This window comes from Ylistrum balloti, unplaced genomic scaffold (assembly GCF_031769215.1).
Source record: "Ylistrum balloti isolate Yb309-2 unplaced genomic scaffold, AGI_CSIRO_Ybal_v1 Utg369830, whole genome shotgun sequence".
Classification (NCBI taxonomy): Eukaryota; Metazoa; Mollusca; class Bivalvia; order Pectinida; family Pectinidae; genus Ylistrum; species Ylistrum balloti.
Genome location: NW_026781993.1, coordinates 1,459,823 through 1,484,564, shown reverse-complemented (window position 1 = coordinate 1,484,564; position 24,742 = coordinate 1,459,823). Strand labels below are relative to the sequence as shown.

The 24,742-nt window shown below is 34.7% G+C and overlaps 1 protein-coding gene across 1 annotated transcript in view; it reads left to right on the top strand.

Moving 5' to 3' along the window:
- The first annotated feature begins 20,207 nt into the window (after positions 1–20,207).
- LOC132545194 (transient receptor potential cation channel subfamily M member-like 2) overlaps positions 20,208–24,742 on the top strand; it is a 31,164-nt gene continuing 26,629 nt past the window's right edge. The window contains exons 1-4 of the mRNA XM_060208870.1: positions 20,208–20,458; positions 20,895–21,080; positions 21,765–21,995; positions 22,720–22,933. Of these exons, the coding sequence (XP_060064853.1) occupies positions 20,282–20,458; positions 20,895–21,080; positions 21,765–21,995; positions 22,720–22,933 (808 nt within the window). The 5' untranslated portion in view covers positions 20,208–20,281. The remainder of the gene's footprint in view (positions 20,459–20,894; positions 21,081–21,764; positions 21,996–22,719; positions 22,934–24,742) is intronic.

The window sequence follows — 24,742 nt, the reverse complement described above, 5'->3', positions numbered from 1 at the left end:
TTATATAGTCAATATGAGAGTTTAAGATATAGCAGAGCTCAATATGGGGAACAGATGTTATAGTTTAAGATATAGTAGAGCTCAATATGGGGAACAGATGTGAGAGTTTAAGATATAGCAGAGCTCAATATGAAAACAGATGTTATAGTTTAAGATATAGCAGAGCTCAATATGAAAACAGATGTTATAGTTTAAGATATAGTAGAGCTCAATATGAAAACAGATGTTATAGTTCAAGATATAGTAGAGCTCAATATGAAAACAGATGTTATAGTTTAAGATATAGTAGAGCTCAATATGAAAACAGATGTTATAGTTTAAGATATAGTAGAGCTCAATATGAAAATAGATGTGAGAGTTTAAGATATAGTAGAGCTCAATATGAAAACAGATGTTATAGTTTAAGATATAGTAGAGCTCAATATGAAAACAGATGTTATAGTTCAAGATATAGTAGAGCTCAATATGAAAACAGATGTGAGAGTTTAAGATATAGTAGGACCCAATATGGGGAACAGATGTGAGAGTTTAAGTTATAGTAGAGCTCAATATGGGGAACAGATGTGAGAGTTTAAGATATAGCAGAGCTCAATATGAAAACAGATGTTATAGTTCAAGATATAGTAGAGCTCAATATGGGGAACAGATGTGAGAGTTTAAGATATAGCAGAGCTCAATATGGGGAACAGATGTGAGAGTTTAAGATATAGCAGAGCTCAATATGAAAACAGATGTTATAGTTTAAGATATAGTAGAGCTCAATATGGGGAACAGATGTGAGAGTTTAAAATATGGTAGGACCCAATATGGAAATAGATGTGAGAGTTTAAAATATGGCAGGACTCAATATGGGGAACAGATGTGAGAGTTTAAGTTATAGTAGAGCTCAATATGGGGACAGATGTGAAAGTTTAAAATATGGTAGTACCCAATATGGGGAACAGATGTGAGAGTTTTAGTTATAGTAGAGCTCAATATGGGGACAGATGTGAGAGGCTAAAATATGGCAGAGCTCAATATGGGAACAGATGTGAGAGGCTAAAATATGGCAGAGCTCAATATGGGAACAGATGTGCGAGTTAAAAATATTGCAGTGCCCAACATGGGTTATTATCATCCGCATGTACAGCTATTACAGAAAAATCAAAATGATTTTAACAATAATTGACGACTTCAGGTTATTTTTGTGAAAAGTCACTTGACAATTAAGACAGATTTCCAAATATAACACTGAATATATATACACAACTATTGAAAGCCGCTCTACATAGAGTTATTATAAAAATTGCATCAGCCTAATTAGTTTTACACATTTGAAAATTAGTTAAAACCAATGAAGAATACAACATATTGACGTCCAGATAAAGTAAGCAATACAATACAGATTTCAGATAGATTAACATGAAAGCGATATGATAATTGACGATTAATCATTGATCTGATTCCCCTTGTAATTGATGTAGGCCACAGATATGCGAACAGACAAAATACAAATGTCACTTGGCTGTTAAAAATACGTGACTGAAATGAAGTTTGTTTAAAGGTGATTTTTTAACACGAAATCTTATCTTTTTTTCAGTTTGACAGGGCACGATCAGGTTAAATACCTCTGTAGACTATCTGATAATAAAAAGGCGAATGTTACTTGTTAGAAGCCATTTGTAGCCTCGCCATTCATGAGAAATGCATCAAAGATGATTCAGTTTCAAACTCGGTAGCACAAGGTCAAAATATGAAAAAGAGAGATACCGTTGTACATTATATGTTCGTTAATGCCATCTGGCATAAACAAAATCCAATCCATGTAATGTCATGTTTTCAAAATAAGAGCTGGGGTCAGTTTACAACGAAACCGCTCTGCATGTTAACCACCATCAAATACGTTTAATTTCATATCCCGCTATGCATTAAAATATTTACAAACATTAAAGAAACCATGATGGTGACTATGACTTTCACATAGTCTGTGTCAATCTTCAACTCTGCAATGCCAGTCATATACTGTCCAATTTGGTTTCGGCAGCTGTCAACATCTGTCAAAGAAGTCGCAATATCGAGAACAATTCCCTGAATATCAAAATTCGGGGATACAGGTATATTACTCTCTTGAAATGGCAACTTCAGAAAAGAAAATTCTAAGGCATGATGCTTAACCTCTTCCTAATCATACAACATGTCGGTAATCTGTCCTTTATTGTACTGGATTTAACATCCTCGCAACAGTCAGTGAGCAAGAATGTCAAAGAGGGAAACCAAGACTGGAAAATCAAGGACCTAAAGAAAGTTGAGATCCCAATTGTTGCAAAGGGAGCATTTGATTTGTTTTGGGATGAAACACAATAATATCCCGCATTCTGCAAAGGGACCACATTTAACCGCCTTTCTACGATCATTTGGGTTCTCCTAACAGGAGACATCTATATCGGAGGAACTATTCCCGAACTGCACTTTCCGTGAGTCCTGTGCGTGTTAGTGAGTGCGGTGTGAGTAGTGATCGGAGTAAGTTGTTGATGTGTATATCGATCTATATCTAGGTTCCAGTTTGCCTACTGCAGTTTTCTCATATCTCTATAACAAAACTCCGCTTTTCCAAATAAGTTTTTACATGTCGCCATTGAATCAACACCAACACGCGGATCTTTAAGATTTCTATTAAACTGATACCTAAGCTTAGTAAATATGAAGCTTGTTGCTTGATGCTAGTTAGAATATGCCTGGTGTCTAGACTTACATGGATGGTGTTGTAAAATGAAGCAGAAGATATGTAAACGCCCAGGACACGCGACCTTACTCTTGTCAGTATGTTTTCAATGTCTCCATACTGCATGTCAATCTCGTTATTCCTTTCATGTTTGATTTTTCTATTTCATAGGTTCATAACACGGTGTAATTATATATTTTTAAATGATTTTTATGATATTCACTCCCTGGTAACTTTCAAAATATTTTGTAGTTCTGTTTAAGATGACTGGTCCTTTGATACAAATCTCTCATCCGCTATATATCATTGTTATAATGTACAATCTATATTGTGTTTTCCTTAAAGATTATTTATAGACAAATACGAAATGACGCACTTCATCGTTCTTCGAATAAATACAAACGGGTAAACATGCTAACACGATTAACATGCTGGCAAGTGTTAATTCTAACGCGTAAAAAATGGACCGAGCGAATAACATTTAATGTTTAGCGTATATCGTTCGTGGTATGGACGGCTTTCCATAGTGATCTGTTTAAGATGCTATTTCAGTAGATAATCACTGCTTCGTCTGTAACATCGATGTGATGTGTATGTTTATAATTTGGTAGTAGATATAGTATAAACGGTTTATACAGTTGTTGGGTCATCTTTGTTTCGGAATGTCCGGCGATGTTTTATTATAATATGTCGTCAATATATAATTTTTCCAAACGACGACTTACTAGTTTTAATGACTTCAAGGGGATTACTAGTTATAATGACTTCTAGGGGATTACTAGTTTTAATGACTTGTATGGGATTACTAGTTTTAATGACTTGTAAGGAATTACTAATTTTAATGACTTGTAAGGAATTACTACTTTTAATGACTTCAAGGGGATTACTAGTTTTATAGACTTCAAGGGGATCACTTGTTTTAATGACTTCTAGGGGATAACTAGTTTTAATGACTTGTATTGGATAACTAGTTTTATAGACTTCAAGGGGATTACTACTTTTAATGACTTCAAGGGGATCACTAGTTTTAATGACTTGTAAGGAATTACTAGTTTTAATGACTTGTATTGGATAACTAGTTTTATAGACTTCAAGGGGATTACTAGTTTTATAGACTTCAAGGGTATTACTAGTTTTATAGACTTCAAGGGCATTACCAGATTTAATGACTTCTAAGGGATGACAGGTTTTATAGACTTCGAGGGAATTTCCAGATTTAATGACTTCTAGGGGATTACTGGTTTTATAGACTTCAAGGGAATTACCAGATTTAATGACTTCTAAGGGATGACAGGTTTTATAGATTTCGAGGGAATTTCCAGATTTAATGACTTCTAGGGGATTACTGGTTTTATAGACTTCAAGGGGATTACTAGTTTTATAGACTTCGAGGGAATTTCCAGATTTAATGACTTCAAGGGGATTACTAGTTTTATAGACTTCGAGGGAATTTCCAGATTTAATGACTTCTAGGGGATTACTGGTTTTATAGACTTCAAGGGGATTACTAGTTTTATAGACTTCGAGGGAATTTCCAGATTTAATGACTTCTAGGGGATTACTGGTTTTTAATGACTTCAAGGGAATTACCAGATTTAATGACTTCAAGGGAATTACCAGATTTAATGACTTCTAGGGGATTACTGGTTTTATAGACTTCAAGGGGATTACTAGTTTTATAGACTTCAAGGGCATTTCTAGTTTTATAGATTTCAAGTGGATTACTGGTTTTATAGACTTCAAGATAATTACCAGATTTAATGACTTCTAGGGGATTACTGGTTTTATAGACTTCAAGAGAATTACCAGATTTAATGACTTCTAGGGGATTACTGGTTTTATAGACTTCAAGGGAATTACCAGATTTAATGACTTCTAGGGGATTACTGGTTTTATAGACTTCAAGGGAATTACCAGATTTAATGACTTCTAGGGGATTACTGGTTTTATAGACTTCAAGGGAATTACCAGATTTAATGACTTCTAGGGGATTACTGGTTTTATAGACTTCTAGGGGATTACTAGTTTTATAGACTTCAAGGGCATTTCTAGTTTTATAGACTTCAAGTGGATTACTGGTTTTATAGACCTCAAGGGAATTACCAGATTTAATGACTTCAAGGGGATTACTGGTTTTATAGACTTCAAGGGAATTACCAGATTTAATGACTTCTAGGGGATTACTGGTTTTATAGACTTCAAGGGAATTACCAGATTTAATGACTTCTAGGGGATTACTGGTTTTATAGACTTCAAGGGGATTACTGGTTTTATAGACTTCGAGGGAATTTCCAGATTTAATGACTTCTAGGGGATTACTGGTTTTATAGACTTCAAGGAGATAACTAGTTTTATAGACTTCTAGGGCATTACTAGTTTTAATTATTATTATTACTCTCTTTATTGCCCCCAAAATGAAGAGTACAGAGAGTATAGAACACGGATACAAAATATTTGGTAACATAAATACATTATAAATATGTATATATAGTTGCACATGCACTTGAAACATCATATTAATTGAATATCATAGAGTATATGGGGTAGAGTTTGCATATACATAGTAAGTTATAGTTTTAATTTCACATGTCAAGTGTATGTCATATGAATAGGGATTCATTTTGAGACGTATAATATGGACAGCATGATGATAAATAAGTATTGGTATACTTGTATAATACAATAATGTGTAAGGTATGCACTAGATGGATAAATTTGTAGGCCCGTATCACACAAGGGTTAGGGAGCCCCTATCAGCAAGGTGTTACAGGCCAACAAATTTACACAAAATTATGTAAATATGTCATACACATACAGTACATCTTCATTTTAACATAATTGATTCATACATTAGGAATAGTAATATTTGCACATTTTGTAAACATACGTGATTGATATTAATCTAAAATCGATCAACTCTTCTTCGCTAATATTGTGGTTAACCTTTCCTCCAATCAATATATGTAGCATTTCGGAGTCTGATAGACAGTGTAAATATACATTAACATTATATCCTTGACTTTAATTATACAGCACCATAGTTGATCTCGCAACCCTGAAGTATAGTTACACTGTAGCACTAAATGTGTTATCGGGTAATGATATAGAAACCCACATTTATGACATAATTCCATTGCCGTCAAGTTTCGAATAGTTACTACTATTTTTATTATATATTGTATATTTTCCGCGTGTTGGGGAAACTGGAGCGCTAGTTTCAATAAGACGTAAGGTTTAAGCTGGTTATGTATTTCAACGAAACTTGAGAAATCAGTATCATCTTTCATACGTTCAATTAAATTATGTTCTTCATATTTCATTACAGAAGTATACATAATAAATTTCCAAATACATTTCTTTGGAAATACTCCAGGTTCAACAAAATCACTGAGATAGTGATACAATGAATATTTTCTCAGTATCCTTACTATGTCAGGAATAAATCCCTGTTGGTACGGTCTACCTAATTCAAACAAAAAGATTCTTGTAATAATTTATAAACTAGCGACATCGTATTCATTCTACACAATCTACCAAAAAATAATAATTTTGTAATGTCAACATATGCCTCAATAGAGGTCCAACCAAGTAGATGTACACACACCCGTTCTTATTCATTTTTCAAACCCATGTATAGATTTAACGATGAAATGTTGTGCTCTTTCTAACATTGATATCTCAGTTTTTGTTAAATTCCAGAGCTCACATCCATAAATGGATGGATACACTTTAAGTTTTATTAATTTTGCTACCGTAAGGGGGTTCAGAGCACAAGGATGAGCCCCAGAACGTATAAGTGCCATCGTGCCTGATCTTAATTTATTGCACGCACGTTTAGAATTTAATGAAATACCCACATGAGTGATTTCGTCAACCTGTGGCATAATACAGTCATAAAGATTAAGATGATTGCACACAATGCAAGTTCTACTATTTGGGTTTGTGAAAGTTTGCTTTTTAAAGCAGAAAAAGAAAATCGCCATTTTCCACTATAATTTTCACATAAAGTTATCCTTTTCTGAAGACTTGTAGAACGTGTACTTACCAGACAGATGTCATCTGCTTGTTTAGGAACATTGACATTTAAATCTACAATTACTGCACCCAAGCCGGAATTCTCTAATTCATTAAGTAAATCGTTTATAAATACTAAATATATTTTGACGGATAACGCCCCTTCTTGTAAAATTCCACGTTCCATCTTGAGCAAAGAGGAGGTTAATCCGTTAAATAAAACACAACTTTCAGCATTTGTATACATACATTCTAGTAACATCCACGTCTTAGCATTCAATCCTAATTTATAAAGGGCCGGTTTCCAAAACGGCCCCTTCTCCGTTGGTGGTGCATTGCCCATGCCGTTGTGGTCACAAATCTATAAAGTATAAAGATTTAGGTCACTTGGTTTGTTTTTTATGGCTCCTCAAAGTTGTACCTTTCAGAAGCTGTCTAAGTGTTGATAAAATGTGCATGTTATGTAAAATATTAATGAAAATCTAATCAAATGATAGTCACCGTAAAGAATACATTCATGGCATGATTGTGACAAAAAATCATGTTTCCATCGCGCCATTTGGCTGTTTTATGGAAGAAACAATCTCAAAAATGCCATTTTCGATGATAACATTTTAGACACAAAAACTGTGATTTTTAGAGAATACACCCTTTTATGGGCGTTGGATGCAAACCAATTTTTATCCTATTAAATAGTACGTAATATGCTATTGATGAGAGGAAAAATCATCAAAATGTAAGTGGTGGAACATTTTCAAATGTTGGGTTGAATTAGCCTATGGTTGAATTGCCGATTTTCGACTTTCTTTAGATAATTAACAAAAAAACGAGAGTATTTGCTCGGTATGTTGAGAATATGTACACAGATATGAAAAAAAGTGAGAGAAACACTTTTTCATAAAAAAATCCAAGATGGCTACTTCACAAGTCCCCGTGGTTGAAGACATTGGCTGACAAATAGACAGAACAACAAACAAAACGTGTTCCTTATAATTTTGATTGTTTTTCACATTTACGGGAGTGTTTATAGCTACGGGCGATTGTATAATACCTATATTTATAAGTTTGGTTAGTCACATGGTAATGGGGATCTTTCATATCGAACCCCAAACATACTTTCGACATATGCACTCCGTTGCCATATAGAAAACTATTTCAAGTTTTGTCGGAATTTCTTTACCTTTGGTTGTAATGGTCGAGGGTTTTCCAGCGTCCTGTAATACCCAAGGTAGTACAAGATACTGGAGATGTGCGCACACATTCCCATCGTTCTCTCTCCAACTGGGCACTGGCAGTAGTAGTCCTTTATTGGGGCCTCAACAACGGGTGAAACGGTGAACCGTATCCAAACGTTATATTTCGTTTGGCTTTTGTGTCGAGAATGTATTTGACACCAGAGAAGGTCTGGGGAGTGCTGGTAAAGCCACACCTCATAGTCTCCGTCATCACTTAAATGTTCGGCGATGTAACCAGGAGCCAGAGATATCTGATACGTTCCACACGTAATGGTTCTTAAGTAATCAAGATCGAGACGGGGAAACAGTACGGAAGATGCATCCATCGTGACAAACTCGGACCTTGTCCGTCTAGATAGATCCGGATCTATCTTGACTCTCTGAGCTAAACCATTTGGTGTTGTCAAACGGTCCTTCATACGTTCAGCCATTAGCCTATCTTTGGCATCTCTCTCTGGAGATCTCTGGTAGATCGGTCCTCTAATACCATTCAGACAGGCTGTGACGGTTCAAAGCAAAGCCTCAATGACATTGATAAAACTGTTAGACACCAATTGCGTTCGGAATAACGTTCAGTGTTTCAGACGACCATGATAGGATTCCACAATCCACCTCGATTTGGTGATAGTTCTGTCAAGATTTGCTTGGACGTCAGAATGTTGACTTTGACCGGGTTTCAGGTATGACGGCATGCTAGCATTGAGGCCAGAGGCTTCGAGAACTGGTAGGACATCTCTAAAACCTCGGTCAACGACAACGTTGTCGTCTGGTTGTAGCCAAGTAACTAGCTTGTCCATGACTTTTTTTGTAATTGTAGCATCGTTTTCGCTGCCAGTGAATGGTCTGGTAAGGCGATGCTCATGAATCTGACATAGTTTCTCATCTTCTGGCCACAGTAGGACATTCTCTGGAGCTTGTGGTCGGAGCTTTTCTGGATATAAATATAGGTGCCATCTAATATGGCAGTGGCTTTATCTCCAAAAAATGCTTCTGAAAAGACAGTATTGTGCCCGAGCAATTGTTCTCTTGTCAAGTGAGGAGGTCATTAATGATTTCGGACGATTTTGATGGTAACTGAGATTCCAAGGAACCTCTACCATCAAGGACAACCTCTGTAGACGGATCTAAGTCGTTACCAATAAGGTGAATGGAGCAGACGCGGGATGAGGTGGGACACCACAGTTTGTGTGAATAGATCAGGTGATGTCTTGCACGTTTTGGTAAGACTGATGATTTTGTTCCATTTTTTGGGAAGGTAACAAGACAGAGACAGCATTTTTTGTGTAAAGATGATCCATTCAAAAGATCATGAAGGGTCAGCAACGGCAGGATATGGGACGGGGAGTCGTCTTCTTCCTCTATTTCCTGGTTCTGCTCGGGTTCAGGTTCAGGCTGATTTTTGTTCCGAAGATGCTTCATGTAGCACTTCTGGCAAATAAATGCTTGTTCCTTTGCTGACATCAATCCTTGTTGCACCAGCGTATCTAGGAGCCATTTATATTGTGGACTATTTACATTGCGTGCACTTCTGTTCTTATTGCCACTACGTTTCTTGAAGTATACTTGACACTCTTCTCCAACACATTTACCCTCCATCTTGAAACAATAACGATTGGTTTATGAAGCGTCGATAAAGTAACAAAATAGCAAGCCACCGATGATTGCTGTAAACAGCTAATACTTAGTAGTTTGGTACAATTATGCGAAAATGTGTGATAAATAACGAACAACTAATTACACAAAATAACAAGACAATATAATAAATCACATTCAATACCTCCAAGAAGCGCAGAATTGATTGATTACTTAGAACAAAATAAAGTATTTCATATGGATAATCTATCTATTCGATGTGGCGTGGTCGGCAGGCACAAAGAAAGTGAGACAAGTCAGGGTCCCAACCCTGACAGAGCCACAACGCTTTGGAAATGGGACAATAAAACAAGGAAATTGAGACAAGAATAGCTAGCGTCGAGTGAATGATTTCGTAAACGTATAGACAAAGACAAGAAGATACGGATAAATGTACAAGGCCAGAAAAATTCAGAAGAGGACAGCTTGAGATAGAACAGTATTCATGTATCAGGGTGTCCTCAGTGTAAATCTTTATATCGATACTATTTATTTAGTCGTTACACATCATAAAACTGTCATGAAAATATCCGCTCTGATATTCAATATAAAAGTTTGTATATAATAAGCTATATTATAGGGTTTCAGACAAGGTTGTTACTCATTTCCCCTTTTCTTTCAATTTACAACCACATTCAGGCGGCGATATGAGAACGTTCCATCACATGGAATTAGCTGATTTTTGGTACACATATGAAACAAGTAAAGCTCTATCCGATTTTCTGATGGAAATTTGCATCCAAAACTATATAACGGGAGAAAATTGCAAATTTATGGCATTTTTCTTCATAATTGTGTCTCTGCAAGTGCATTTTCATCCGAGAATATTTTTTTTTTAATGTTTTATGAATAAATACGATGTTTTGGAAATATTTATCAAAAGAAATTTATACTATGTTGCGAATTACAATTTCGAGATAACCTTCTTTTATTTACGAAATATCTTTGATGCTGAAATTGACAACTTTATAAAAATACATTTTCACTGAAATTATAAAATCTGGGTGTCGGAAAGGTGTAAAATTATTTTTCGGAAAAGAAAAAAACAGTAGTTGAGCTAGATAAGAAATTATACGGGGGCAGGCTCCTATGGAGAATTAACATTACTGGAAACAGGCCCTTTGATATAATAACCCACCATGCCAGACAATGTCGAACGCTTTGTTGCTGTCTAAGAAAGCAACATGGACGTTGGAACCGTACTCGATGTTATGACTAATACATTCCTGAAGACTGAATGATGTGCATAAACTATACAAATTATTTTATTACGCATTCTGTTGTCTATTTGGAAACAAATTTGAATTCAAAACTGTTTGAATTCTTTGTGATAAAACCATTTCGAACATTTTAAATAAGACAGGTAATAATATAATTCCCCTATAACTGTTGGGATCTTCCTTCTTTTTACCTTGACCTTTGTACAACGTTATAATTGTACCTTTTTCCAGTCTTTAGGAAAGAATTCATTCTTTATAACATTATTAAACGAGGTGGAAATACATTAAAACAGTGGTGACTCACCATGTTTGATATGTTCATAAACTATACCATCCCAACGGCTTTATACAGTTGTTCGGACATCTTTATTTCTGACTCTCCGGCGATGCTGTATTGAAATATGTCGTCAATATGTAATTTCTCCAAACGACGACTTCAAAGGGATTACTAGTTTCAATGATTTCTAGGGGATTACTAGTTTTAATGACTTCAAGGGGGTTACTAGTTTTAATGACTTGTATGTTATTGCTAGTTTTAATGACTTCGAGGGGGTTACTAGTTTTAATTACTTTTAGGAGATTACTAGTTTTAATGTCTTGTAAGGAATTACTAGTTTTAATGACTTGTAAGGAATTACCAGTTTTAATGTCTTCAAGGGGTTTACTAGTTTTATAGACTTCAAGGGCATTACTAGTTTTAATGACTTGTAGGGGTTTACTAGTTTTAATTACTTCAAGGGGTTTACTAGTTTTAATGACTTGTAGGGGATTACTAGTTTTAATTACTTCTAGGCAATTACTAGTTTTAATTACTTTCAGGGGATTACTAGTTTCAATGACTTGTAGGGGATTACCAGTTTTAATTACTTACTTCCACAAAACAGGAACTTTTGGTTGCATAATTTAATCATCGAAATTATTCGTCTTTTTTATCCCAACCGCAGACGTGATTTCTGTCAAATCAGTGGTGTTCTTACTCTTTAAATATTATGGAAACCTTACAGCTTACAATGTTATGAATTAGTCCTTGTGGGTTTCAGTCTTGTGTGTGGATTTTCTGTTGAGGGTTGAGCTGCACTGCCAACAGAATGGCTGATATTGGCATTTCATATTATTGTTTAGTTACATAATACATCACTGTCTAGATATATCGTGGTTCATACAGCTGGTCTTGGACGAAATCCTCTATAGTGTTTATAACCGGGGGAGTTTCAAGTGTCAAAGTAGTATAATTAGTGTCTTCTACTTCAAGCTACTGTTCGTCACCATGGGTGACGGCCATGATTTGGTGGTACAAATTGTTCACTTGTTAACATAATGTGACACGGAGTATCATGTTATTGTTTCCAGGCTATGGCATTTCTGTTAGGCAGCACTATAACATAACTCCGAGCACTACTTAAGCCATGTTTTCCTGACATCTAATATCTGTCTCGTTCATCGACGACGGCCCAAAATGCTCAAAGCTTGGTTAGAATCAATCATTGGATAAAGATGATATAAAAGGAGAGCATTATTGATTATTTCTCAACTCGAGACTTATTGAGACCGTTCAGAATGATATTTTAAAGTCATTTTTTCTTTGAATTTCCTTTCTTCAGTGATTACTAGTTGACTGTTACCAAACGTTGGGTAGTCTTGTTTTTGAAACCGATGCAAGGCTGATACTATAAAATCAAGGGGCCGTAAAGCATTATCCCCCGCACCAGCTGTTGGTAAAGCATACTTATATATATATATATATACCTGTATAACAATATGTGACGTCACTCAATTACCATCTGTACCATTACTATCACCTGAAGATCTAATACAGTGAAAGACCCATTGCAAAATGTAATGTCTTCATTTGTCAATTATCAACCAAACACACACATATAGTAAGAGTTTGTATCTTGATGTAGATCTTGTGTGTTTGACTGCTGATATTTGAAAACTACTTGGTATTGCCAGTTAACAAATTTATGCACTCTATAAGCTCTGGTGTAATACAAGAAGTCACAAGAAAGCGAAAACTTTGATGGTAACAGAAACTGAAAAAGATAGAAAATAAGATGTCCTCAAATAGCAAAAGGCACAACTAGGACACTAACTTAATATATACAGCAAGTTTTGTGAAGTTGACACGAACTGTTTTGAAGTTAAAGCCCGGAAAAGTCCTCGGGCGGACGGACGGACTGAGCCCAACATAATATACTCCGCTAACGCGTCTCGTGGGGGGATAATAAGCAGATAGAACGTATGTCTGAATTATTTACACATCCTATCTAGCTCGTAGATGGACGTAAACCCAAACAGAAGGATTGTGCGGCCTAAACATGGGGGCCTGTGTAGTTTATGAGATATTATTTACAGATGTGTTATTGACTATCCTTTAAGTTGCTTCCCACATTCGTGGTTGATATATTAAATTCGAGGGCGATCTTTTATTAAATTCCTGGGCTATTTTATTATACTCTGGATTGATATGACGTCCCTAAACTAATAAACGTGATTTATGAATAAGATATTCCGAATCCAATTATCTGAATTACATTATTTCCGATCGTCGCGACTTTTTTAATGATGCGATAACTTTGGTCTACTTAGACATTCATTTCCTTCGATATTTTTTTAACTAGTGGCCGTCTGACGGTGAAGGGGAGATAACTCTTTAAAGAAATAATTCAATAAAACTCGATCGTATTTTATTGACTGTCCCGTTTTTTACAAGATAGATCAATCAGCCTCCAGCTTTGTTGCATTTAAGGAACATTTCCCTGGATAGTTCTTTTCGAAGTAAAAAGAGTTTTTTCACAAGGTACATTTGTTGCTTTGACATATACAATATGTTTATATTGACAGCAACAACAACCACGTCAATCATTACAGGTTGTGCTTCAGTAACATCTTAGGTTCAGATGGAAAGGTGATATCTTAGATCTTGACTGATTTTGTTTTAACGATAAAGAAATATCAGAGCGTTTTTTGAAAACAGGCAGTTCTCATTTTTTTCTTATTATCTAGAGTGAACTTCACACTCTCAGTGTTTCGATAAACGATTATTTTGGTGGAATCTAAATACACGTAACAATTGGATGGCGTTGTCTTTTCGTCCACCAGTCTGTGCACCCGAACCTGTTAAAAGAAAACTCATTAGCCTTTATCATTAGGCGTTGCTTTCGCCCTCCCCGAGAGCAATTATTAGGAGAGCCATTGCTCCTTACTTTGCACATCATCGCATTTTATTTTCTTGTCCAAAGATATTTCATTTCTCAGTTTTTACTAATCTCATTGAAACTTGTAGGCTTTATTTACACGACAAAAAGTTACATTTGGCTATTCAGCTCTCTGGTTAGAATTTTTTCATAAGAGTTACTTCTCTTCGTTTTTCATTCAGCTGAGATTTCAATATAATTCATCCCTAACTTTTCTCCTCGCCAAAGTTTAACCAATAAGTAGGAGTTGTCGCCCTTGGTTTCTCCCGCGATATGCTTCACTGGACGTGATACACTGACAAGAGACGCTCAAGTATAAACGAATAAGAACACTAATAACTCGTTTAAAAATTTATTTATTTAAATTATCATCATTTCTCAAATCTTTTGCTCATCAACATGTTTTTTTATGAATTAATGCCATTTGATATAAACAGAGTTACATAATGCAATAATAACAATCCATATTTGCAATTTATGCGAGAAAAAAACATATAAATCACAACACTACTTGAACTAGCGACTATTGTATTATGTACAGATAAAATGTAGCATGTAGTTACTATTATGATCATATACCCGATATTTCCCTGTGTAATGCCCGCAGATGATACTAGAAATAAAAGTTTCACAAATCAGCCATACTGATATTTGCGTTGGTAATTAAAAAATAAAACTTAAAGACTTAAATTTCAAAACTCCCGTGTGAAGCTCTGGTCAACCGATGCCCGCGGGCTACATGATTGGTCAGTAAAAATGAATTCAGAACGTTATCTGGTTATACAGTACAGGCAATACGCAGAAAATTACGGTGACAATTTGAGAAGTCAAATTTTAAAAACAGTAAGTTGATATGTCAGTACTAAAAAATACACCCGCTGCTTATGATGAATTTGACATATGCTGCCTTACCAAACACATCATTTTCTCTCTTTTTCTGACTTTTGATTTTATGCCCAGTTCTTTCATTTTTGTTTTTAATTCCTCTACTGACAGGTTCTCAATCTCTGTGTCTGTGTTACGATACAATGTGGCTGCTTCTTTAATTTGTTCAGTTATATTTTTTCGTTTTTGTTGCCTAATTGCTATGATTTCACTCTCCCAATAATGTAATTTTCTTTTCACATAAGAACGTTTTATTCTTTGACAGTTTTCACCTTTCAGTTGTTCTACTCTCTTTCTAACTTTTAATGCATCAACAGTTGCATCGTGTTTGTTCGTACGTGATTGGTGTACCCCTTTACACACACTTGAAAATATTTTGCAATGATGTACTTCTACACATTTAGTTACATAATATATGAAAGGTTATTTGTCCGTAAAACTAAATCCTACAGAATTGTACGTGTTTTATTCATATATTCTAGTTTAAACGACAAAAGGTTCAACTGCGGAAATAAAGACCAGTCTCTCATGAGGGACGAACTTCACAGTTGGGGTCATTTTGCCATTCACGACGAAAATATTTTTCATTATTAACTTTCCCTGTAATCTAACTGGAAATGACAGTTGAAGACCGTTTCCCTTACAGTTGGTTTTATAGTACCAGTTTTCAGGCAATGGTAACTTAGCGAAATCATTTTTGTTCACCAAAACAATTTTCTACTCCGAAACAATATCTGAACACATCCAACTGAAATGGTATTACGGTTTTGCAATTTCTCGTTGATAACCGCTGTTGAACGGCATTCTCGAAAGCACTGGCTGAAGCTTCTAATCTTTCGTGACTAATAACAGGCGAAGCGTAAGTTTCTACTATGTCTGATGGGATGTGATTCTCTGGTTCCCATGTACTTTCGGCTATGTTGTAATCAAACCATTTCACAAGAAATATGGGGCCATCCTGTAAGAAAGATTAATTAAGTTAAGCGGTTGTGGCATCATATAAATGTTGGTGTCAATTTTAAGATAAAACAAGACACACCCAAAATTAATCCACAATATTATCGAAACAACATTCTTTTATTCTTTTATTACCGTAGGCCTTCCAGCCTAGCAGTCACAAAAACAATATAAACAAATTACAGCATGGCGTAACATACATATATAGAGAATGACATATAATATCCATGTATTTCATACTTAATATTTTATGTGATTATTACTTAATATCTAATTTTGTGTTTCTTAACTTAGTTACCTCATATATGAACTTTCCTCGAGAACACAATTCCCTAATACTTTCAACTCTCAATAACTGAACCAATTTAAAAACAGATGGCCTATTCCAGTAATAACGTTTGATACATTTTCCCCTTAAATCTCTATACCTGTTGCATTTAAAAATATAATCCTCCACCTGTCCGGTATTACACATTACAAAAACGTCTTTGTCTTGGGGTATTATGATATCGACCAGATTCAATAGTTAAACAATGTGTCGACAAACGTATCTTAGTGAGACAAGTTCTAGATTTGTTTGGAATATATTTAGTAAGATAAAAAGGTCAGGTGACACTATCCACAATATGTTTATATATATTCGACGATGACTCTAGTATTGTTGGGCTTGATAAAAAAATCTCTGCTTTATTTCAGGCAAAATATTGTCTGCATAAGTTGCATACTTTTTTTGGTGTACCCATACATATCCGAAACCAAGTAACAAAATTTCATTTTTCAAGTTAATTCTCCGGAGTTTCCTCCCTTAGTTTTCGATTGGCATTGATAAAATTTAGTAGTCTAGAGTTTACTATAATGATGATAACGGTAATTGTGTCTTCTCAGTGGCGAGTTACTCAGTTATTCATTGGTAATAATCTATAGACGTTGTTTTTGGATAGTGTTATATTTTATTTTGATGTGGAACTGGAACATGTTATTCCATTCCAAGACGTACATCTGCTCTCTACTCACCACTAAGGACCACAGGGAACCCATCGTATTTTTATTGTTTTTGTTTTGTTTTTGTGGTTTTTTTAGTAATCTATCCAGAACTTTTCAAAATATGGTGATAACAAAGTGTAATTTGCGAAATTCGATATGGCCGTCTGTCGGACACCGTATTTTCCGGTTAATCTAACAACGGACAGTTCACAATTAGGGACCAAGGGTCATATACAAAATTTGATAAAGATCCATGGTCAGTACTCTTGTTAAGAAATATACATAGCGAGCATTTGACGGACGGACGACCAACCATGGACAGAAGGCGATTTGAAGAGCCGGTCGTGGTGTACCAGAAATTCAGAAAAGAAAGAAAATCAATGATTTGTCTTAGGAATCAGCTTCGTATGTATCGAGATAAGTTAAGAAGTTTAATAGCGGTTTAACAATATCTGATGACAAAACTGTAAAAACAAAGCAATAACACAAAAAGTTATGTCCTAAGATGTCGGTTTTCTGTGGTCAGCAGATTTGTCTCTGAAAGACACGAGACCTCAGTCTGCACTATGATGGATTGCCCTAGAAAAGCATTTAGCCTTCAGTATCTGTGTGCCTGTCTAAAGAGTGACTGCGTTCCTGGCATTACCCTCTCCTAGCGCGTGACCTAGATGAGAAGGGACGCTACTCTAGTTCGATTTCCGTCAATAATAAACTTCGCAGATCAGCTGATCGTGAACTAGGTAAGCTACAAGGAGCTAAACAATAACTTTCCACTGAATCTGCCCGTGAAGTTGGCGGGAATCTAACTGGTGGTATGTATGTGTTATTAAATGCGATTATCCTTCATACCTCTAGGTAAGAATGCTATGATAGCCTGGGGTCATTATATTAATAATTAGTCATCACTGTCAGGCTAATGTTGTCAATCACAGCTGAGTTACACTGCCCATTTTCAATGCTGCACAGCTAGTGGATCAGCGCCATATTGTATCATGATCATTTAAAATTAGTTTCACCAAATGTATAAAGTAGCAGCGTTCCTTAATTTACCTGATTAGGCAAGCTGTTTAATCAATTTTTAATTGTTCAAAAATAATACCCCGCATAGAATTGTCTAGAACAAACTTGTAATAAGCAGTACGTGATAAGCATAAACTTGACTGATTAAATCAAGGCCGAAACGGAATGTTACAGGGGTTTCAAATATATATTGGAATAACATTTACATTTCAAAACGAAATCACCAGGTAGATAGCCTTAACTGCTATGTTGGGTGTGTCTCTGGATGCGAATATTTTAACATTCCTACAGTGCATTTTGCTTTTTTAGGGATTTACCAGTAACACTTAACTGTTCACACTCGGGCTTTGTACTTGTATCTTTTATTTTGAAATTTTAATGTTCTTGATAATTTATGTAAAATATATGTATATAGTAATTAAGTGATTATTTATCATATTTTGATTGATTGATTATCGCTCAGTAATTCATATATGTTAATTAGTATTAATATAAAATTGTGTATAAATGAGTAAGAATTAAGGTATTGAAAATAAAAAGAATGCTTATAAACTTGAAAAGAATAAATATGATAATGACTGTAACATGGTGTATTGTACATAATTTGTATTTCCTTGTTAATATTTGTTCCCTAAGGTTTTATTAATATAATGCAATATCAATATTGTCTATGTCACATGACAGCCATGTGATCCGAATGTACAATGTATGTTATCACTACTTGTATACCAATGATATTTATTATTATTAATTGTTATAATCATATTATATTTTACTGATAGGCTCAGTATATATTACCATTGAGTGCGTAATTTAGATAAAAGATTTAAAGTTTATTCACGGAATAAAATGAACTGCATCAACCAATCATATTTCAGTGATATGATATAGTGAATTCTTTGATAAAAACAATGAAGCTCTGTCTAATTTTCATACAAGTTAATTGTTTGATATGGTGAAGCTTTCCATTTTTGGGTAAAAAAAGTAGAAGGTTTTTAACAATGATATACAATATATATTCAGGGTTTTCCATAAGAGTTGGTTGCTGGCCAATTTGACTGGCTACTTTGATCATTTGGCTGCCTACACCAATCCAGTTCCGTAATAATGTTCCGTACACGACTACACGTACATGGCTGGCCAGCCTCCTACTTTCACTAAAGTAACATTTAGTATATAGCATGGACCCACAATACAGAGAGATAAGAAACTGCCTTTGTAACACTATAGTGAGAAAATCAAGTTTACTAGCCTTGCTGTGTTTATAAACCATTTTTCTCCAAGAATACATGACTAATCTTTTCCAAATAAACAGTAGTACAAAGCTTAATAATTTGTAAAGTGACTTTTGTGACAGATAATTTCAATCAAGTTTTGATATTTATAGAACAAAAGACAATCTAAAATTACTTATATCTTGTAAACTACTTTCAAGTCCAAAACAAGAAGCAAATCATCGTCAGATAGCTTGCATTAAAAAAGTCAGTAATTTTCCAATTGATTCATAGTGTCAGTTTTGTGAAACATTACCTTTAATTCATAAGTATGATTTTGTTATGAAAAGGAAATTCAGTTATCAATGGTCAACAAAATAGCTGTGATCAGACTGGTCAGTATTAGCCCCTACAAAGAAGTAAAAAAAAATTTGGTTGGCATTCTGCTAAAGTTTTATGTTTTTGGACCTTGATGCATTTCATAATGATGAAAGACACACAGATTTTCCTGTTAGGATAAGTATAAACACTTTGTATAAAAGTTACTGAAATAAAGGTCGTACATTATTTCATCCTCATAACAAATAATCTCAGCACATCCCCACCTAATCTATCCCAGAGTGCATTGCAGTACCCCAATAGTGTTATTGTGACTGTTAAGGAACAGCAACTCTGGCAGAATTAAAAAAAAAAAAATTTGCAAGCTAATTTAAGTTTATGTAAAAACAAATGACCACAAATACTAGAGCTTTCTTTACAAGTCTCTTGAGAAATACTGTAAAACTCTAGAGAAATTTTGAATTGCCCTTGTATGTCATGATATGGACATGGTTAATGGGTAAATTTAGCGGATTATTGGCCAGAAGTTGCGGGTTATTTGTCAATGACAGTATAAGTCTATGTTGTAGCCAAGCTCTTAATGTAACGATACCCATGGTTATATCATTCAACACTCAGATTTATTTTTCAGCATCACCCGAATTATTTGCGTTAAATGTTTTCATGAAGTTCAAACTATTGAGCACACTATGTAGTTTTATTTACCTATGACTCTCATAAAGAAGTTGAAATGTGATAGTAAAATCTGTTGTTTGTTGATTTGTAGACAAGGCCTTTTTTTCAGGTAAAAAATGAAGTTAACATATCATTGTGAGTATGATGATAGCCTCATGGTGTTGGAGAGATGATCGTTCCTTGATACCCTGTTGTGGACGCACTAGACATGGCATCCGACGATAACCTGGACTATCCTGAGGTGGCAATAGATCCAGTATATGCCACTGTTACCAGCAATGTGTCGGGGTTCAGCACCGATTCCCTGGATCCAAGCTGGATGGAAGACATGGGCTTCAGTGGAGGGGTCATCCAGTTTGTGTATGATGAGGCTAGTGTTCAAAAGGTAATCATTTAGTGTATTTTTCTGATAGATTTTTCAATGATTTTGTTACTTTTGTAACTTATGTGACATTCTCCCTTCCGGACAAATGAATTGTTAAGACTGTGAAGTAAGCAGTAAGTTTATGATGGAAATACTTTTCATTTCATATGTGACAATGTAAAATTTGCACTGCTAAAAGTCAAAAGATTTCCATGAATATCAAATATTGTGACTGAATTTTTGAATTGGTGGCTAACAAATTACTAGTTTTAACATTTGCTTGAGTCTGGTGACTTTTTAAACACAAATGTCTGAGTCATGGACATATTCTTCTTACAGGGACATTTTGAGAAACTGATAAATCTCTTTCAGTTAAGACTTTAAAGTCCTAATAACTTAAAATATCATGAAATGACCTTATGTGACAGCAAGTTCAATTGTTTTGTTTGTTTTGTAGGCCAATGCTGGTCTGTATGTAAGTGTCCCGGAAGCTGCTGATGCTGATGATGTAGCTACTTACATGGCCAAAGTATGGAAGAAGAGAACACCAAATATTATCTTGTCCCTCATTACAAGCAACAGGCATTACAAACACTGGAAAGACCAGGATTTGGTTCATGATTTTCAGACTGGCATCATCACGGTACTGCAGGAAAAAAGTCTCAGATTGATAACTTTTAGGGAATTTTACAAAATAACCTAGAAAGATAGTGGACTTATTTTTTATTTTTTAGGATTTTTAAAGAATTTAATTCATTAAAAACATACAGATATATGTTATTTTTATTTGAAATGTACATGCTATGGTTTTCCTTTTCTATTCTTTTTTTTCTAAATCTGACTTATGCTGTTACAGCTATACATTTCAGGAACAAAATAAATAAATATTCATCATAATTTTTTTACTAATTTATCTGACTCCATTTGTTTAGTGAATTGTAAATCAGTATAAAATCAATGCTTTACTTAAGATTCATGTTTTGATTATCTGTTACAAAATATACATTTTTTGAATAGATCTTTCTGTTTATGTTTATGAATACAATTCAAACGTTGTGCTTATAGTCTCCATTAAGTTTGAATTTGAACTATCATAAAAAGAACTTGTATTAAGCTGTGATATCAATTAACAAAATAAAGTAAAAGTAAACAGAAAACTCCGTGGTATCCTGCTGGATATTCTTCAATATCATAGCAGATTTTGTAAAAAGTTTTTCAGTATAATCAATAACATGCACATATATATTGAAAGAAAACCATTGAAGTTCCTGATGCTATATGTATCCAGTAATTTTACTTCAATCCTAATTTTTTTATACGTTTGTAGGCAGCCAATACCACAGAGATGTGGATATTAACTAATGGGTTTGATGGAGGAATCACAAAAATTTTAGGAGATGCCTTCAAGGAGGAGAAACAACGACGTAAAATTCCGAGCCTGACCAAAATGTCCATGAAATTTGTGAATAACCAAAAGCAAGAAAGCCTTCCCAAGCTGACTGTGATAGGGGTAGTGCCTAAATGTCTTCTTTCCTACAACTCAAAAATTGATTCTGCAGTAAGTACCAAAGTGTATCTTGTTGATCCTGCAATAGGTTTTATCATATTTACGAATCTTTGAATCTCATGTGCTGGAGTTGTTAAAATGGACTGTAACTGTCAACAACATTCTGCAAGATTTCAAGACAGATGACGACAGTGCAGTAACAAGATATGTGTCTGAAAATTGAAAAGTAAAATCTTTCAACTTTGATATACTTGTGGTATCAATTTTCCATTGATATACTACCTAAGGACCCTACCTACATATTGAAAGGGTGTTGGCTCTTTTCCCCATTTTTAGTACGTAGGAATATGTTTTAAAGTTCACACTGGTCATATATCTAATGAAGGTGATAGTGTAGTCATCAAAACATCACATATAATTCTCTAACTGATTGTGATAAAAAAAATTTCTATTCAATTCCTGAAGATTGATTTGATATAGAGTGTTACATATTAATGTATATATGAAGACTTGACAGTATATCATGTACATTTATGAGTTGTCCATGGTGTAAAATACAGAGCAACAGCTTTTTCTTTAGTTCTTTTATAGAAAAGGGATAGTTTGGTCACTGATGGAGTAGGTCCTTGTCAAATATCTGGCCCAACATTATAGCCATTAGAGTTTCTGTAACATGGTGTTCATATGGTAAACTCCATATCTTCACAGCCCACAGCATGTATACCCCCACCTGTGTATGGAGATGATGAGAGTTGTAAATTGATTGGTTTTTCAGGAAGGTCCTGTGAACATCCAAAATAAAGGCCAGAAGCCCTTGTCAGACAAACAGGAGCTCAATTCTGACCACACCCACTACATTATGCTGGAGGGTGTCACTGACCTACGTGAGCTTGAAAATTTCCGAATCAAACTTGAGGAGCGGTTTCTTACACCAGTAGGAAGACCAAAACGATATAGGAAAATCACCAATCTGAGTGACTCAGTATTAAGTAAGTTCTCTACCAATCTGAGTGACTCAGTATTAAGTAAGTTCTATACCAATCTGAGTGACGCAGTATTAAGTAAGTTCTATACCAATATGAGTGACTCAGTTTTAAGTAAGTTCTATACCAATCTGAGTGACTCAGTATTAATTAAGCTCTATAACAATCTGAGTGACACAGTTTTAAGTAAGTTCTATACCAATCTGAGTGACTCAGTATTAAGTAAGTTCGATACCAATCTGAGTGACTCAGTATTAAGTACGTTCTATACTGGTACTGCAAATATAATCAAATTTTAGCCCAATATCATTTGTGAACAGATATATATAATGACAAAACTACATACATTGTATTCACAATGTTTGCTATAAATGTATAAATGACCTACAGAAAATACAATTAGCACAATTATATTTTAGTGCAATATCTGTAGTCAGAAAACTGCTAAAATACGCTTCCCATTAAGACACATGTAAGCTGTACATTTACAGTATCGTATGGTGTAATTATAATTATTTGTAGTGATGGTCTGATGATATGATAGTACATGTAGAAAATTTCACTCCTGTATCTATTTTTGTCCCTTTAGGATAATAGTTCATTTTCACCCATTTTCATCGCTAAAATGCATATGAAATATTTTAGCTGTAAATTAAAACTTCAGCACATCTTTTGTTTCAACCCTTTTGACAAAAGGTGTCAAATGGATGCAAATCAAATCAGAGCAATAGTTTTCCATAAGTCATAATGAATTTATCTAAAGAGGAAATGTCAAATAGCAGAAATATGATGTTTTACCCTTAATTACTTTCACACTGTATATTTTCTCCGTAAAACACAAATAGATTATATCTGGAATATAGGTATCACTAGGTATCACTAAGTATCACTAGGTATCACTAGGTATCACTAGGTATCACTAGGTATCACTAGGTATCACTAGGTATCACTAAGTATCACTAGGTATCACTAGGTATCACTAAGTATCACTAGGTATCACTAGGTATCACTAGGTATCACTAAGTATCACTAGGTATCACTAGGTATCACTAGGTATCACTAGGTATCACTAGGTATCACTAGGTATCACTAAGTATCACTAGGTATCACTAAGTATCATTAGATATCACTAGGTATCACTAGGTATCACTAAGTATCACTAGGTATCACTAGGTATCACTAGGTATCACTAGGTATCACTAGGTATCACTAAGTATCACTAGGTATCACTAGGTATCATTAGGTATCACTAGGTATCACTAGGTATCACTAGGTATCACTAGGTATCACTAAGTATCACTAGGTATCACTAGGTATCACTAGGTATCACTAGGTATCACTAAGTATCACTAGGTATCACTAGGTATCACTAAGTATCACTAGGTATCACTAAGTATCACTAAGTATCACTAAGTATCACTAGGTATCACTAGGTATCACTAGGTATCACTAGGTATCACTAGGTATCACTAGGTATCACTAGGTATCACTAGGTATCACTAAGTATCACTAGGTATCACTAGGTATCACTAGGTATCACTAGGTATCACTAGGTATCACTAGGTATCACTAGGTATCACTAGGTATCACTAAGTGTCACTAGGTATCACTAGGTATCACTAAGTATCACTAGGTATCACTAGGTATCACTAGGTATCACTAAGTATCACTAGGTATCACTAGGTATCACTAGGTATCACCAGGTATCACTAAGTGTCACTAGGTATCACTAGGTATCACTAGGTATCACTGACAAGTCTGAATGATTTCTTAATTCATCAACTTTAGACTGGCAACAAAAAGGTTGACAGAACT